Source organism: Pagrus pagrus, assembly GCF_965226575.1.
Source record: "Pagrus pagrus genome assembly, chromosome: 8".
Classification (NCBI taxonomy): Eukaryota; Metazoa; Chordata; class Actinopteri; order Spariformes; family Sparidae; genus Pagrus; species Pagrus pagrus.
In genome coordinates, this window is record NC_140192.1 from 7,596,545 (window position 1) to 7,614,483 (window position 17,939).

At 40.5% G+C, this 17,939-nt stretch overlaps 1 protein-coding gene across 1 annotated transcript; it reads left to right on the forward strand.

The window, feature by feature from the left end:
- The first annotated feature begins 5,437 nt into the window (after positions 1–5,437).
- Positions 5,438–17,651, forward strand: smarcad1a (SNF2 related chromatin remodeling ATPase with DExD box 1a). Its single transcript, XM_084359022.1, has 23 exons — positions 5,438–5,910; positions 6,752–6,887; positions 6,966–7,086; positions 7,233–7,302; positions 7,590–7,684; positions 8,069–8,170; positions 8,813–8,891; positions 9,013–9,704; positions 10,283–10,479; positions 10,832–10,922; positions 11,427–11,526; positions 11,758–11,817; positions 12,019–12,094; positions 12,250–12,385; positions 12,532–12,663; positions 13,092–13,187; positions 13,402–13,519; positions 13,625–13,740; positions 14,078–14,266; positions 14,360–14,478; positions 14,690–14,872; positions 15,051–15,160; positions 16,383–17,651. The coding sequence occupies exons 1-23, from the start codon at positions 5,796–5,798 to the stop codon at positions 16,442–16,444; spliced, it is 3,195 nt and encodes a 1,064-aa protein (XP_084215148.1). The 5' UTR covers positions 5,438–5,795; the 3' UTR covers positions 16,445–17,651.
- The last annotated feature ends 288 nt before the right edge of the window (positions 17,652–17,939 follow it).

Sequence of the window (17,939 nt, forward strand, 5' to 3'; positions counted from 1 at the left end):
AAAATCATCATCAGTTATGCACAGGCTAAGCTTGTGTTCTGTCATGACACTGTGTGCCATAAAAAGGTGAGATGGGATGAAAGTGATATATAAACAAAACCTCTCTTTTATCTCTATTAATGTCAATCATGATAAACTTAGTGGTTTCCCTCTTCAAAGAGCAGAAGCTGCGGTCAGCTTGAGTTTGTCACTTACAGTGATTTCCCCAGCAGAACAAAGAGGTAGCGCCACTGTTTACCTGAGAGCTCAGTACGTTGCAGATGCTCACATTTATGTGCTTTTTAGCAACTATGTAGGAACTAGGAGTTTCATAGTGTACCGGCATTGACAATAATGTGATATTTATCATATGCACAATATTGATATTGTGCATATGATAATATCATGCATATAATGCATCGCCTCCTGAATAGCTTTTTAAAATCTGTTCTCCGCTTGCCATAGTAGGTGGTGGTAGAGCACCGTGATGCAGGTTGCCACCCGCCATTAAACTGAATCAAGTGTAAATGTTCTTTTCGTACACTTTTATACAGTTATGGTTACAGACTCTATCTCCACCTCCCAACACTCTTACTTTGAGGGTGCAGAAAAACCATGCAATGAAAATCCATGGCATGTGGAGGCACTCTGACAAGTTTAAAAAATCCTTTTTTGCTGGTTTTTGAGTCTTCATCAGGACATGATCGTGTTCGATAAAGACTCTTTGTAGCCGAAATGCATGGGTGCAGCCGTTGACCAATAAAGGATTTTTAAACTTATCAGAGTGCCTTGGATTTTCAGTCAGACTGCCTCCACAGGCCATGGATTTTTTCTTGCAAGCAAGCTGGACAGTCACTGTTTTTTTTTGCCATTTCATCTGTATTCAACCTCTGTCCTCATCCTAGCCTAACCTCTAACACTTTCTTTTTTAAACTTGATCCACTGCAGCACTCACTGCATTAGTTTTTTCTACATAATCTATGACTTTGGGCAAAGTTAAAGATGAATTTGACTGAGCATATTTTTTAAAAAAACTTTCTATAGATATAGCAAATAATATTGTTATCCTGAATTCCTCAGGCCACAAATATTGTGTAGTGAAAATCTGACATTAATATTGACAGCCCCATATGAACACATGAAGTTGCGAGCAACAAACATAAATAGCTTGATGCACAATCACTAGGTTCAGGATTGTTTTGGCTTTTACATACAGTAGTATCACTATGTCTGTAATCCCGTGGATCAACTGGATCTGGCCTAATAATAATAATAATAATAATAATAATAATAATAATAATAATAATCTATCTCTGTCACTCTCTCACCTTGAAGCCGTATCAGTCAGAGTCAGTGGCTAAAATTATTTTTAACATGAAATGTCTTCTGCCCCGGGGAATGGGGTGGTGTGTGCACGTCTCTCTGTGTATTTCTTGGGGGTGGGGGGTGGTTACATCCCAGACGTGTTACCACGGTGACAAGGTGCTCCCTGTCGCCGTCGGGTCTCGGCCAAGTTGGGCGCCATGGTGACTGGGTGGTGACAGACTTTGTGACGAGTCTGCTGGGACACCATGGTTGGGTCAACCTTAAAAAACACACGCAGACACACATGCAATGCGTGCGCTTACACATGCACTTGACTCAGGCCTTTAAACTAAAGACAGTTAGGCTCACATAATGAAGACAGAGGCTGATGCAAGCTTTTTCGCATATTACATGGATACACGTACAGTATGAGAAGTAATCACACATACAGTAGGCACGCTCAAGTCTTACTCACTGGACTGTGTTTGCCTTGCTATTGTTTGTGTGTGTGCGTGCATACTGACGTGTTTGCATACATTTTGTGTGACTATTGATGTTAAATTGAAAAACTGTTTTCAAGAGAAGAACATCGTCATCACCTGCTTCCCTTCAGCGATGTGAATGATTCCAGGCTTTTATCTCAGTTATCGCCTCGGGCCAAAACATCCATTAAAACATCCTCAAACCCATCTATTTTTGTTGATGCTATCACTGTGTGTGTGTGTGTGTGTGTGTGTGTGTGTGTGTGTGTGTGTGTGTGTGTGTGTGTGTGTGTGTGTGCATGTTAATGACTCGCCTCAGCATTTGGGCGGCCTGATGATTTATATTTCTGGGTTTTTGCATGTGCGCCTGCTTGTCTGCGTGTGTGGGTGTGTGCGCGTTTCCATACACACATAGACTCCTACATAGTCGTCAGACACATACGCAAAACAACCCATGACAAACAAAACAACAATAAACAAACTGTCTTTCCTAATGCAGATGTAAGACGCACACACACACAGACAAAAAAAAAAAAAAACCTTGACCAGGAGGACAGGAGAAGGCAAGGAGCCACAGTTTGAGCTTCCCGCTGTGAGGGGTTACGACCCCTATCAGACTCTGTGTCAGTCTGCCTTTGTGCCCTGGGTAGAGCACAAACACACACACACACATACACACATGCATTAACTTACATGGTCTCCATGACGATGGTGGGGGCGACAGTAAGGCGGCAGGATGGCGCTGTGGCGCTCTGATGAGAGGACCCAACCTAATCATCATAATATATTCACTGTATCTGAGCTGAATCTACAGGTGTGAGTCCATGCATGGTTTACATGTCTGTCAAAAGTGTGTTAGGGACAACTGGGGGCTCATGCAAATTGTGTGACATGCACAGGAAGTTACATAAAAAATGCTAGTATATTTTGTTTTTTAAAATAATTCGCTGTAAATAAATGGGATTTTTCCAGTTACTCCAAAGAAGTGATAGAAAAAGATTCCAGTTAGTGTAGAAATAAGTACAGATAAACTTTTTCTCAATGTTTTTCTTTTAGATCAGGCAACAAAAAGGCTTGAAAAATCAGCAACAGAACCACCAGCGAAAAAGTTCACTTTTGAAATCTTGTGAAATATCTCTGATACTATTGTTCGAGGCAGTCAAGCTGAGGGTGAATGTGTGTCTGTGTGGCAGGGAAGGGAGGGGGGGTAGGGGTGTCTGCCATTGACTTTGACCATCAAGACCAAATGAAGGAAGGAGATACAAAATCACCGTTGTGGCTTCTGAAAGAAATAATGTGTTATTTTGAGTCAGTTACTAATAAAAAATGTACATACCACTCATACAATCCTGTGTCATTCATTTAGAAAGGTTACAATCTTTATCAACTTCAGCAGACTTATCTGTGTGGGTGAGCTCTTTCCTAAAGCCATAAAACCTGTGAGCCTTGTAGAATACCAGGGGGACAAGTGTGTCAGATTGCTGATTTTTTTAAAAGTCAAACCAAGATTCTACAAAATAAAATCTTTAGAGTAAAATGTATGCCTAAATCCTGATGAGAATTTTCAGTCTTTTACATAAATTTTGGAATAGCCACATTCGATCGAGATTAGTTTTCAGGTCAGATTCTACATAGTTCTCGTCTTAATCATAAATATAATCATCATAGTCGTCTTTGTGCTGCTGTACTCTAATCTAAGCCAAACTAATTAACTTTATGTGATTGCTTAAATATAGAGGGCTGTACTTGCAGTGGACCAAGGGTTTTTCTGTCACAGCACGTTATCTGATGATTCGTGCAGGACCTCAGGCACAGTGCATAATTATGGTTGTAAAATGGCAGCAAAACAAACTGTACTTGTCCTCACAAAACTGTCATCAATAAGAGCACGCAAAGCACACCCACACACAGGCGAAGGACTTACAAAGGGATGGTTCTCAATACTGGCAGGTGGACCTCGCTCCATCTCTGACAATGTGTATATGCTGCCCCCTTTTGATCAGTAAGTGTATAAAAGTCTCTGACTCGCCAGAAAAATATGGTCAGTTTCTCATCTGAGTGTGGCATCTAGTGGACAACATGCAGAAACAGGTTAATTTCACCAGAATTACAAGGAAGGAGTTTAACTTAGTTAGAGAGGTTTCTTTGATTGAGATAAAAAAGTTCTAGAAAAAGGAAGAACTAATTAAAATGAGAATGGCTTTATCTCATTCAAGTCTGCTATTGTTATTATGGTTAACTGCCACACCGAGATGGAATAGAGCCATTCTTAAAGTTATAAGTTACACCTTTGCTTTCTTTGGTTTGATTATTTAAATAGTCTACTGAGGGCGAGTAGTGACAACAGGGATACATTTGTGCCAAAATCGGATGACAAAAATATTTAGAAATCAGTGTTAAAATAAAATGACATTACTATTAAATTTACATTTATTTTCTTCGTCTGCCTCCTAAGACAAACTTTGGATGCAGCTGACTTTTGTTCCCTGACAAAAACAGCTACATCCTTACTCTTATTGCAGATCCATGGACTGATTCAATTCTAACAGAGTCAGAACATTTACCTACCCAGTCTATAACCCTTAAAAAGTGCATGAATACTTCTTGCTGACAAACATCAATCTTGTTGCTGAGTTGCAGCTCTTTTGTCTTGCACCCACAAAGAGTACATTGTATCATAAAAAAAAATACCGTTATTTTGGGGGGTTTTGCAGATTCAATCCCCTTTACCCAACATGCACTTCCTTGCAGGGTGAAGGCATTTAAAGGGTAATTCCACACATTTTCCACATTAAAGTGTGTTTACAGGTCCTCGGGAGTACTACTGCATATGTGGAAAAAGAAGTAGTAGTGACCACAGAGAAAGCATGTAATCTAATTAATTGCCTCCAGTGTTCATTGTGGGTAATGTAGGCATCAAGTTCTGAAAGCGTTCAACTGGCCTTGCATTGCACTTAAATGCTCTAAAACTGATAGAGCAGAAACAGAGATAACGCCTAATCCTTTTTAAAACTCAGTGCCTACATTACCTAGAATGCAACACCACTGGGAGACATCACTGGAGGTTATTTATCTTTCTCTGAAGCTATGACAGTCTTCATATAACCTTTTTTTGTTATATCCTGTTATATCCTACACTGGATGTAGTTTCTGACACACACAGTAAGGGTTAATTAAACACTGAATAATAAACTCTATATTTTAATGTGTTTGCATTAAATAAAAAGGGTGGGAAAATAAATACAGAAAATTACATAGGGATATAGTAATGTATGGGTTACCTTCCAGTAATGGCGTTACATCATTCGTTTTTCAGTCCTACAAACTATTTTGGGCTTAGTGCCTTTCCTTACATCACCACATTACTGGTTTAATAAGCGCTGTTGGACCGACTCAAGATAGTTCACCCCCACTTATCTCACATACAACCCTGCAACACCATGATACCGTAATAGACTGCTTTATATATTAGACCACGCTATGTAAATAACACGAGTCTTGTCGGAGGGGTTACAAACAATACAGTATGATATATTTATGATGTATCGCTGTTAACGATTCAGCCTTTTTTAACGCATCAAAGCAGAATTTAAGCAGAAACGGAAGTAGGCTACAGGGCATTATCTTGATTCAACCGTGAGTTTCCGCTCACTCTTTCCTCTGACCAATGAACGAAGCCGGTACAGTATCCTCCACTGCCGCTGGAGTTCGCGGGAAACCGGCTGTAGCTGTGACACTTCAAGCAGTAATTAGACTCCGGATTAAACCGTTATCTTTGATACTAAATTAGCCTTTCATTATCCGCTTTAAACGGTTAGGGTTGAACACGGAGCGCTGACACAGCTTTAAACCGTCGTCTTTCTAGGTCTGCTGCCCAGGCTGAGATGCTAACATCCGTCGCTAGTTAGCGTTAGCTTGCTAGGCTGTCATATTGGCTAACAGTAACGCTGTGCTTTATGCGACACGGCAGAAAAATACTGGTGTCTACGAAGAGACAAAGGGCTGCCGCTGTCAGGCACGAAGCAGACAATGAGCAGGTTCAATCTAGACCGTTTTCGTTTTGACAAGAAGACAGCGACGACACCAAACAAAGACCAGGATAGCGGCTCCAAAAGTCCAGAATCCGAGAAGGAGAACAAGCCAGGTAACTAGCTGATGTTAAAGCTAGCTCAGAGTGATGGTAGCCAGATGTGTCAGACATGCTACCGTTAGCAGTAGTTAAGTAACATGGTAAATATTAACATGCTGTCAGTGTGACTGTTTCCTACGTAACAGTCTGTCCACCCAGGGAACCCACACATGTCAGTTTCTAATGTTAATTTGTATTTATGTTGCTACGTCTTGTTTTTACAATGAGGTTATTTGGCTGTATTTCAAGTGGTTAATTCTGACTAAGTCATACATCACAAATGCTTTGAAGGCAGTGTGTCAGTACTAATAATGTGAAGGCATTTTAGAGATAGCTATTGGAGCCTTAATACAATGTCAATCTACTCTGTGCCTTTTAATTCTGTGTCTCATCATATATTTTAACATTATGATGGGGCTTAAACACCCAAATGTAGTCAAGTAGGTGATAAAGGAAAAGGCATGGGGACATGGACCAATCTAGACTCTGGCCTGACTCCCTAACAGATCACCAGCTTCAATTTCTGCCCTCAGGCATCTTTGCAGGAGCCAGATACCTAATAAAGTGAAGCAGTTTAATTACACTATACTTCTTCTATTCTGTCATTAGTTGGAGTTTGATAGTGACTCGCTGAGACATGCCCATTATTCTCAAGTGTCACTCCTCTTGCTGTCATTACTTTATTGCGTCATGAACAGTTGTATACAAATAGAAGAGAAGCCTAGCCTACAGTATCTGTATATCATGAGGAAGATATATTTTAACATGAAAGGAAAGGAGCAGAACACTGACATGTGTCAGTAGACAATCGAGTGGATTCATCTGCCAACTCTTCATTACCGTTTTTGCACTCCAGCTCAGATGAAACCTGTCAAAGCCGCACCAAAGTCCCATACCCGAGGAGTGGTTTTTGAGGAGGTCATCACTATTGACGTAGATGAGGATAAGCTCTCTGACACAAAGATCAAAATATCATCAGCTAAGACAACCAAGTAAGTGTAAACTAAGAATGATTTTCACTTTAGTGCAAAGTCATACTTTCTAACAGTCTTGTCGTTTTTCTTCTATAGGAGTCCTGCAGGGAGATCATCCAAGAATGTGGATACAGATGAGGAGGATGACGAGTTGGAGAACAAAATGAGCAGATTACTGGAAATGTTTCCTCAGTTGACGAGAACGCAGGTGCTGGAGGTGAGTTCAGATAGAGCAGAGGCCTTGCACATTTTCAGCACAGAAAGCATTAGCCTGCTATAATTTATGCACTGTTCATTAGAAGCAATCCCTTTTAATCTCCTGAATTTTCCTGCTCCAAGCACCTTGTTCTGTTCTGTTTTCAGGTCATTGGGAGCACAGGCACATTGGATGGGGCTGTAGCTGCATGTCTTTTAAAGTTTGGTGATAAAGAAGGTAAGTAACTCAATTTTCTTTAGCACATAATAAAATTCTGTGCTTGTTAATTTTTGTTTTTTTGTTTTTATGATACATTCAACCATGTTCGGCTCTTTCTCTGGCCCACAAACCAAATTCAGAACCTGATTTATTATTACTGGATGTGGTGTACAGGTGGCGAAAAGCAGGAAATAATTCCAAATATGTGAAAAACGTTGCAGTAAAAACAGTTATACCTGCTCAGCAGGCTACTTTTCTCAATAAGTTGGCTGCTTTTGAGATTGCTGGCTGTTGTGTCTCCGTAGCCCCAGACCAAGGCAAGAAGAGAAAGCAGGATGGATCCAGCAGTTCTCAGGACAGCGGTGTAATTCAACCCAGCAAGAAGAGGAGGTCATCATCGGTAAGATGACTTACTCACGCTACCTTCATGGTTTGAAACAGTCGCGTAACAGTGGCGTCATTCATCATGGCATCTTTCAAAGATTTATCACACTGGATCATTCACTGCAGAAAAAACAGTAGGCCTACTGTTGTTTGGTTGCTCATTAGGCCGCAAAAGCTGTTAGAAAAATGTCTGCTCTTTTTAACAAGACAGAAAACAAAGATAAACTTATTGATGAAGTTCTGCATTATCATATTGTTTGTGTGTTAATTATGATTATGTGAACAATCTATGCGGCACGAGTGCCACATGCAACTTTCAGTCATTTTGTTTTATGTAACTAAGGAGGAAAGGGATCATTCCCTCTGCACTTTGAATCTACCTTGTCTTTGAAACCCAAAGGTTTCTGGTGAAGAAGATGATGAGGGCAAAGAACCGAGCTGGGAGAAGCAGGAAGCCATGGTCAGAAGACTGCAGAAAAAGTTTCCAGACCAGGACAAGGAGGTGAAGATACAGACATTTCTTCTCACCAGTTCACTTCACTTTGAGTTTCCTTTTAGTCCAGTCTGATTTTACCCTCTCCAACTGTATATACTCTGCAGAGAACTGTACACTGTCTGTATGACTATAAGTTTGTGATGTTTCACAAAACCAGAGGAAGGAAAAGATCTCCTCTTAGTTTTTGATGCCTTGCACAGTAGCTTTGCAGCTTGAAAAACCTCAACAACTCGTGCACTATTTAGCTTAGCTGTATTTTCATGTAATAGTATGAACACATTTTCTAAAAACTCCATAAAATATTATTTACTATAAAACATGCATTCAGCAGGACTGTGGAGAGGAGGGAGATGAAAAGGATCTTTTTTCTGTGTGCCAAAAAAACATATTTCTCAAAACATCCATATTATCAATTCAATCTAGGCATTTAGTATAGAAAATGTACCATTCATTTCTATCAGCCGGGCCTATTTGTATGACAACATTTGTAGATAATCTGCCATTATCCTTTCAGGACTTGGCTGTCATCTGTTTTACATCTGCTCAAAATGATGTTTGACACTTGAAATGTCTGTAAAGCCATGCCACACCACAATGAGAAAATAAAAAGCTATAGGCTGACCCTTGCTGATGTCTGTCTCGTTGCAGGAGCTGCGGATGGTGCTGCAAGAACACGACTGGAATGTTGAGAACGCTCTGCAGGTTCTACAAATGTTCTCAGACCCTGGTGCGAACACAGCTGCCATCTTTTCACTGTGACCTCATGTATATGTGTACTTTTAGCTGTTATGTGGATTTATTCTGATACCACTTCAGGCTCATATTGTTTTCTTTCTATCTGTTGTCAGATAATACCAGCTTCAGCTCACCTGAGGCAGAATATAAGAAATCCAGTAAATCGAAGAGCAAAGACAAATCAAGCCAGGACCACAGAGAGTTGAAGCGCCACAAAGATCATGCAGACAATAATAAAAGGAGTGATCGTAAGAACCACAGAAATAGTAGTGCAACAGAGGAGAGTGCAGATGATACAGATGCTACAAAGGACAGTGAGGACAGCGATTCGGAGTCGGACGACAGCGAACGTTCCAAAAAGAAAAGTAGCTCTTCTGATATGTCTACATGGTTTACCAAACGTTCTGGTTCAGTATCTTCATCCTTACCTGTCAAGAAAACGACTACCTCCTCCTCGCTGAAGCCGTCCTCCTCTTCCGCTGCTGCTCAGATGTTGTCCAGGTTTGCCAGTGGGACCAGTATAGCTAAAAAGCAGGCAGCAGAAAGCAAGCAGAAGGCGCGTGCCTCGAATGAACATGTCAGTTCTGAGGGTGAAACTGAGGATGAGGAGGACGCCGTTAGCAGTGAGTTTGAGGACTCGGACAATGAGCTGGACACTAAAGGTGGCATGACAGAGCTGAAGAAAGAGATCATCGTGTTCTTCCAAAAGGCATCGATAGATGAGCTGTCACTAATCGCTGGGTGCTCGGTTAAAAAGGCCCAGAAGATTGTGGAACTGAGACCCTTTGATAGCTGGCAAAGCCTGGTGAGAGAGCGTGTGTGTGTGTGTGTGATATATATCAAGTAGACCTCATGCAGGTGATGCGTTCATGTCAGATGAAACACTTGGCACACTTAAACAATGGGGATAGTTGTTAAATCAAAGAGCCACAGTCAATCATGGTGTGAAATCATCCTACCAAACACCTGGAAAATAACTGTGACCTTTCAAGTTATTGAGCGCACTACACCAACATCTTCTGTGTAGAGACACTTCAATTTGTTGAAAAACTCTTCTCCTGACATGACTCCCTTCAGTTTTTTTTTTCATTTAACAAACATTTATATTAACAGTATACATAAATGTATAATCTCTGCCCCCCCTTCTCAGTCAAAGGATGCTTCACAAATCATCTTGTTTTAGTTAATCATATCATATCAAACACCATTACACATAATTGGGTATGGAGTTAATGACCAAATATGACCTAGTCAAGGACTAGAGGGATTATGGGATATTAGTGGACTATTCTAAAACAGTCAAACATTGTCTGAAAAACAGTTGACCGGACTAGATGCTTGACATATTGTGTGAATGATAACTGTATGTTCTTTCCTCTTCAGGTCGATGTCTTCCATAAGGAAAACGGGCTGTCGGAGGACTTAGTGCTTGGCTGCAGAGTCGTTCTCAAAGAGCGGAAGGTTGTCCTGGGGCTCATGTCAAAATGTGAGACCATTTCCTCTAAAATGGTCAAACAGGTCACTCAGGTGATGGAGAAGGGCACAGGGGCAGTGAAACAGCCCGAGATACTCAACAGCCAGTAAGTAAAAATGCACATATACTCCATATGATGTGATGGTTAAAGGTGCACTATGTGGTTTTTTAACCAGAAGAGAAAGCTCTTCGTTGACAGATTTTTTTTAAGCCTAAACAAACTAAATAAACAAAATCACCTTGTTTCACAAATCTACATTGTATCGACAATTACTCCAGCATTTCCTTTCTGAAAAGGTCAAGGTAGAACCCCATTACGGTTTCACTGATGTCACAATAATTAGAACAGTTCTGCATATTTGGTTCCATAAATGATACTTATAGTTCATGTTTTTGTTTTGTTTTTTCAAATGAGAGCTCCAGTTCTTGTACTCAGTCCGTTATTGGTTACATTTCAGGTTCCAGCTAAAACCCTATCAGCTGATTGGTCTGAAGTGGCTGCTGCTTCTGCACGAGCACAAACTGAGTGGCATCCTCGCTGATGAAATGGTAAGAGAACCTTCCTGGGACCTCTGGAAAATTACCGGCTGCACTAACACCATTCATGAGGTCTTGATTGCGAGCCCAATGTCCAAAACAAATTAAAAACAACTTCAGTGTAAACATTTGATAAGCCAAGCAGGACAGCAGGCTTTTACAGCTTGTTTAAGTCACCGCTCAATGAGTGTTACTGTGTGAGGATCAAAGAGTGTTTTGCGTGGATGTGTATCCTGCAGGTGAATAAACAATCACACAAGGAAGATTTATTTGGAAATACATTTGTTTTAAGCCCCAAGATGGTGAGAGAAGAGAGAACTTTGATTTGTAAAGTTGAGTAAAGCTTCAGTCCTTACAGTGGAAGTCTGAAAGGATTTTGGCTGTTTATACAGGTAGTACCTTGTCTGAAACGCAAATATCTTTTTTTGTCTGTCCATCTGGCTCCTTCTTTATTGTGTTTGACATCTGACAGACTCTATTTCTCCATCTGGCTCCCTCTTTCACACTCTCTCTCAGGGTTTGGGGAAAACTATCCAGGCTATAGCGTTTCTGTCCCAGCTTTACCAGAATGGAATAGAAGGTCCTCACCTCATCACTGTGCCATCCTCCACATTGGGTAACAATCTCCACAAATCACATTATTTTGCTACATTTTCTTTCAATTATGTAATCTAATAACATTTGTTTGATGATAATGTTAAGCATAAAAGCATTTGTTATTGTCTCTTGTTTAAGGCTATGTTTACACATGAAAACATGTGGAAAAAGCACTTGTCAGGATGAAAAAACACTTAAAAACACTCTTTTGTGGGTGATTTATGCTGATTGCATTCTCTCTTTCTTATAGATAACTGGGTCAGAGAGCTGAAGCTGTGGTGTCCAAGCCTCAAAGTTCTTGTCTATTATGGTGAGACTCTTCATTCATCTTTTCACATTGATATGGTGTCACTCTAATGCTAACCCTGCAGTTGTTATGGGAACTGTAAGTGTTCATTGTGATCAAGCACGCACAGAGACAGCTGAAGAGGACTGGGTGTCGCAGTTGTACATAAAAGTATCTTAGACCATGTTCATGTAGTGCTAAAGCAAACTAATATGTTCTGTACAGGATCTATAGAAGACCGCCGCTACCTCAGACACGACATCCTCAATGAAGATGTTGAGTTGAACGTCATTGTGACCACGTGAGCTAACAAACACACACACCATCATATCTACAGAATATTACAGTTAAGGTGCTACTGGAGAACTAAATCAGTTCCTCAAGCAACTTGTCATTCACATTTAAGAAAAACGCGAATGAGTCATTTTGTTTTATTCTGATTTGCTTGTTTCACAGGTATAACTTGGCCATAGGCAACGATAGCGATCGCAGCCTGTTCCGTAAGCTGCGTCTGAAGTATGCCGTGTTTGACGAAGGTCACATGCTGAAGAACATGAACTCTCTGCGCTACCGCCACCTCATGGCTATTAACGTTAGTTCACTTACATTTTTTAATGTGTTTTATACTTCCACGTCTTTCCTGTATATCTTCGCCATAGTTATTTGCCCTTCTACGCTTTACTTCCAAAAGTATTGAACATAACAGTTCAAGATGTCTCCCTGTCTCTTTCCCTGTAGGCGGAGCATCGCTTGCTGCTGACAGGAACTCCTTTACAGAACAACCTCTTAGAACTGATGTCTCTCCTGAACTTCATCATGCCATCTATGTTCTCCAGCTCCACTTCTCAGCTCTCCAAAATGTTTTCTATGGTGTGTATGTGAGTCTGTGTTGCACTGTAGCTCGGTTTGTTTGGACAGATGGTAGCTGTGCTATTTGAAGCTGAATGGCACCAAAATATTGCATGCACACCACTTGGAAACACAAGCCTGTCCTCGCCCTTTTATGTTCTAAACTGAAGCAGTGTTGAATAATAATCAGTCAGATATTCTGGTATAAAAGCTTGGGTTTGAAATGCTGACACACAGCTCAGATTATAGCATCACTCCTGATACTTCATGAAATAGCAAGTTGTGAGAAGAGTCCTTCACTTTCCTTTCCCCCACTGTCCATTAGTCCCATTAAATTATTTGTTTCACAAATGTAAAAAGTAACAGAAGTGCTTGTCTTGAAAGATTTTTTTTTTTAAAGAACAAGGCAACTTTAATAGTTTTGTGTTATGTTGTCTGTTATGTGTCAGAAATCCCATGAGGAGCAGAGCAGCTTTGAGAGGGAGCGTATTTCTCAGGCAAAACTCATCATGAAGCCTTTTATCCTCCGAAGACTCAAGAGCGAGGTAAGTTCATCATAAGTTACTCATTTGTCTCATAAAAATGCTTTAACCTTTGTCACTTATTTCAGTATTCTGTCGAAGGGCACTTGCAGCATCACAATAACAAATGTTGAAGGTCATCACCATTTTCTAAATTGTAGCCATAATGTGAGTAATCCCACTCGTACGTACCCTGTCTAATTATTGTGATACCCTAATCGTCTTTCCTTTCTTCTAGGTTCTCAAGCAGCTGCCAGCCAAGGAGGAGAAGATAGAGTCTTGCTCAATGAGTGAGAAACAGCAGGTTCTCTACAAGAACCTCCTTCAAAAACTCAAGGCTACCACCAATGGCGAGAGTAAGCCTGATTCACTGCTACCAGTTGTGCATCACTGTATTGTTTTGTACACAAAACAGAAGTTAATCTCTGGTTGATAATGCCCCTCGTGCCTTTTCTGTGCAGAGCGCGAGTTGTGTAATGTGATGATGCAGTTGAGGAAGATGGCCAACCACCCTCTGCTTCATCGACAGTACTACACCACAGAAAAGCTCAAAGCCATGAGCAAACTCATGCTCAAGGTCAGTCCTACTCCCACTTTCTGCTGTGTTTTTTTTACACCAAGTCTTTTGACAACTAACTTCTCCGGCTTAGCTGGCTGATGACACAAGCATTCAAATGACTTTGCTATCTTAAAGTATTTGATTAGTTAAATAACATAAATGAACACAGAACATATTCACTCTAACAATGCAAGTGCCACAAGATATAGATAGCAAAGCATTTTTGTGTTTACACTTGACACACTTTGTCTTTGTTATTCCCCATTTATGTCCCTCCTTTAACTCTTCCCTCTGAGAATTTCTTTCCCCCCTCACATTAAACGTTTCCCCCACTCTTCTTTCTCTCCCCCCACAGGAGCCGACTCACTTTGATGCAGACGCTGCTCTGATCCAGGAGGACATGGAAGTGATGTCAGACTTTGAACTGCATCGTTTATGCCAGCAGTACTCCTCCATTGGCACCTACCAGCTTGAAACCAATCTCCTGATTGACTCTGGGAAATTTCACCACCTCACAGAGCTGCTGGCGTCACTTAAAAACAAAGTAAATACAAATGTGCAGAGCCATGTTGTGATACATGCTTTTTGTACACAAATGTATGTCACGTAGCATCACTTCTTGCCTTTAATCCTACAGGGAGACCGAGTGGTATTATTCAGTCAGTTCACCATGATGCTGGACATCGTGGAAGTGCTGCTGAGACATCTTAAGCATCGTTACGTCAGACTGGATGGATCCACACCCATAGCTGACAGGTCAGAGTTGGACAGTATATCGAAATCAGATAAATTGTAGCCAACGAGAAAGAAGCATTCAGCATTTAAGCTTATAGATGTGAAAATCTAGCTGTTACTGAGGGGTGGAAATTACGCCATTGAGTAAAGGAAAATTTAAGCAATGTTTGGTGTTCAGCTTTATCATCATACCATAAATATTATAATGATTAAACTCACCTTTGTCCTGCAGGATTGTGTTGATCGATGAGTTCAACACGGATCCTGACATATTTGTGTTCCTGTTGTCAACGCGTGCTGGTGGCCTGGGCATCAACCTCACCTCAGCTAATGTCGTCATTCTGCACGACATCGACTGCAATCCCTACAATGACAAACAGGCAGAGGACAGATGTCATCGTGTAGGCCAGACTAAGTAAGATGGAGTCTATATATAATACTCCCCCTTATTATGTCATTAATGAGACAGAAAACATCTCTATCATTTGCATGCAGATTCTGATGAGATTCATTAATATTAATGTAATTACAATTCTCAGTGCTCCAAGTATTGATTTGCGGCTGTGACTAATGTGCCTCACTGTGGGTTTCAGGACTGTACAGGTGATTAAGCTGATCAGTAAGGACAGCATAGAGGACTGTATGCTGCAGTTGGGCCAGAAGAAACTAAAGCTGGAGCAGGATATGACCGCTGCTGAGCAGGGTAAGAAGATGTACACACATACGATTGTTTTCTTGACTGCATGCACACCATCTCTGCAATAACAAAATGAATTTGACTGAACTTTACTATGCAGTCGAAGTTTTAAAAACCAACAAAAAGAGCAGAGATGATTCCCTTAAGTAATGTTTGTTATAGCACAGTAACCCCCAGATTCCACTGGGCCTGTCTGCACCGTTTTTTGGCCGCATTTCGGTCGCTGGAGCTGAGCGTGGCCATTTTTATCAGTGCTTGTATCTCCACCAGCTGCACCACAGCACATTTCAGTGACTTCCCAGAAGCGCCTCCCATCTTTGTTCTGCAAAAATGCGAGTCTATCTACAAGTCTATTTTTGCTGAAAGCGGACCACAGCCGTGTTCAGCAGCACAGAGCAGATAGAGCCAGTCAGGAGGTCGGACAGTGGAACAGCATAGTGCATCCGGCCAAGGACAAATGACAACATAAACACAAACTGAGCAAGTCCAAAATATCATGCAGGCATGATGTTCCGCTTCTGAAATGCTTCCAGTGGCATATAAACAAAACAGCGTCACACACGCCAGGTAGGAGAGACATGTCCAGTGGAATCGAGGGTTAAATGTTCCCTGACTTAGTACTCCTCAAATAACAGACTTAAACAAATCAATCAATCAGTAAGGGAAGAGGTCAAGCAGATTCCAGAACTACATCTACTACATGCTAAACCCTGCAGAGGTGGCAGTAATGAAATATTTTTTCCTAAGCAAGTATTTGTTGGTGAAAGTGTCTTTTGGTTAATCTAAAAGTCAAAATTAAAGAAAACATGTAAAAATTATATTCAGAATAGACGGTCCTACATTTCAACAGGTCAGATCTAACTAAAAAAATCTTCCTGTAAATGTAGTGTGAACACATTTTGAACAAACTCAAAAAGAAGGGAAGGATTCCTCTTCCAGGACAGACAGACATGGAATGGGATATTTTTATACATATAACACATTTACTAATAGATTTCCAATGTGGAGAAACAATTCACAGAATTGAGTGAATAAAGTACAGATCATTATGAAGATGTGAAGCAGCTTTCAGGTTACACCAAGCACTAGTGTAGACCTGCAGGCAACAGATCCAAACCTCAAGGGAAGTGGTCATATTTCCTGGCACTCTGAGTGTTTGAAATAGTTGACTTGTGTTTACACTAACCTTCTGCATATGAAAACATATAAAACATCATTTGTTCTTCAGGTGATGAGGGGACCATCCCTGAAGATATGGCATCTTTGCTCAAAGCCTCACTGGGACTGTGATACACAAACACATGAAACTTGTGACAGTACAAACCCGTGACTGATGGTATTCCTGTGATTCTGGGCAGACTTGAGTGTTCTGACTGAACACATGCAACTACTGATAACCATATGCTGCCATGAAAAAAACTTCTGATGTTGAGATCTGATTAACTGTGTAGAATGGTAGCTGTGCCTAAAACACTATTTTTACAGTTTTTGCTCCTACTTTGATAACGAGACCAGTAATATAGAGGCAAAACAACAAAAAATTGCCTTTTTAAATATTATGCACTCTACCTGTGATGCGAGTCTCAAGCTGTAGAAACTTGAAAACAAAGTGGTGTTTAGAAGTTCAGACCAAACCGTCAGGAATGCAGTGTGAGTGCACCATCGAGCGTGTTGACTGAAAAAAAGTATCATCATTTAAGTTGACATAATCCACGCAGTCTTACATTATTCAAATTCAAATAAAAGTACTCTATGCTGGTCAGGAAAAATGATGCTTACAGGCTGTGTTATACAGATTAAATATTTCAAGTTCTAGTAGGGATGTTATGCTTACAAACCTGAAGAGGTGGTGCATGGAAAAAGGAAGATTCTTTACCATCCTTCATATCACACAAGGTTGCATCTCGTCACTTTTTTTTATATAAAAAAAAAAGTTTACATCAAAACTTTTAACAGTCGCAGGTAAGGCAACTATACTGGAAATGTTGATATTCCCATGACTTTCCTTTGCGACCAATCCTTATAAAGCATTGTAGACAGCTGAGGTTACATGGAAAAGTATCTGGAAAATTGTATTCTATGTCACTGTAAATGTAGTGTGTTGAGTTTCATCCCGATATCATATTTTAAGTTACTTGTTCAGCCAAGGCAGACTGTTTGACCTTTATTGATGAAGATACATGGTTGTGTGGGTGTAGTCGATGCATTTAACACACACGTATTCCAGATTTTCTAGTGTGTTTAACTAGAAAATCAAAAATATGAAATAGAATGTCTTTACTGAATATGGTGCTTGAATTGGTTTCTTCTACGCCTTTAAATATCTTAAGCCAAGCGACACAGTGAAGATGATTTGAGGAAGTAGCTGCTGCATTTATGTACTGTAAAAGTGGCTAGTGTGTTGTGAGTGTACAAGTGTTAATGTAAAAGCTTTTATGAAGTCATTTGTATGTTTTTAAGGTTCCTGTTTGAACTGAATAATAAAAATTTGAATAACTGTTCGTGTGGTCATGCCTGCAGCGATTTAGCACAAGCAGCTGCCAAAAAGAAAATTATTCTTTTATTATTATCTCTTCTGATTTTTTCCAGCCATTTTGAGACTCTAGTTGAGTATTTGGAGCATCAGCATTTGCGGGTTTGACTAGCCAGAGGAAGGCTAAGGTTTATTGCTTTTCCAATCGGCACACCAGTTGTGATCTGTGCTAACGTAATTGCACAAGGGTTTCCTTATGATCGATCAGGCTTCTATCATGACAGCCATAGCCATTTCCAGCCAAAATAGTCA

Excerpts from the sequence above, each read along its gene's own strand:
- smarcad1a (XM_084359022.1), top strand. The coding sequence starts at position 5,796 with ATGAGCAGGTTCAATCTAGACCGTTTTCGTTTTGACAAGAAGACAGCG. Across the intron at positions 12,095-12,249 it reads TTGAACGTCATTGTGACCAC|GTATAACTTGGCCATAGGCA; the intron begins GTGAGCTAACAA and ends CTTGTTTCACAG. Across the intron at positions 15,161-16,382 it reads TATGACCGCTGCTGAGCAGG|GTGATGAGGGGACCATCCCT; the intron begins GTAAGAAGATGT and ends TTTGTTCTTCAG.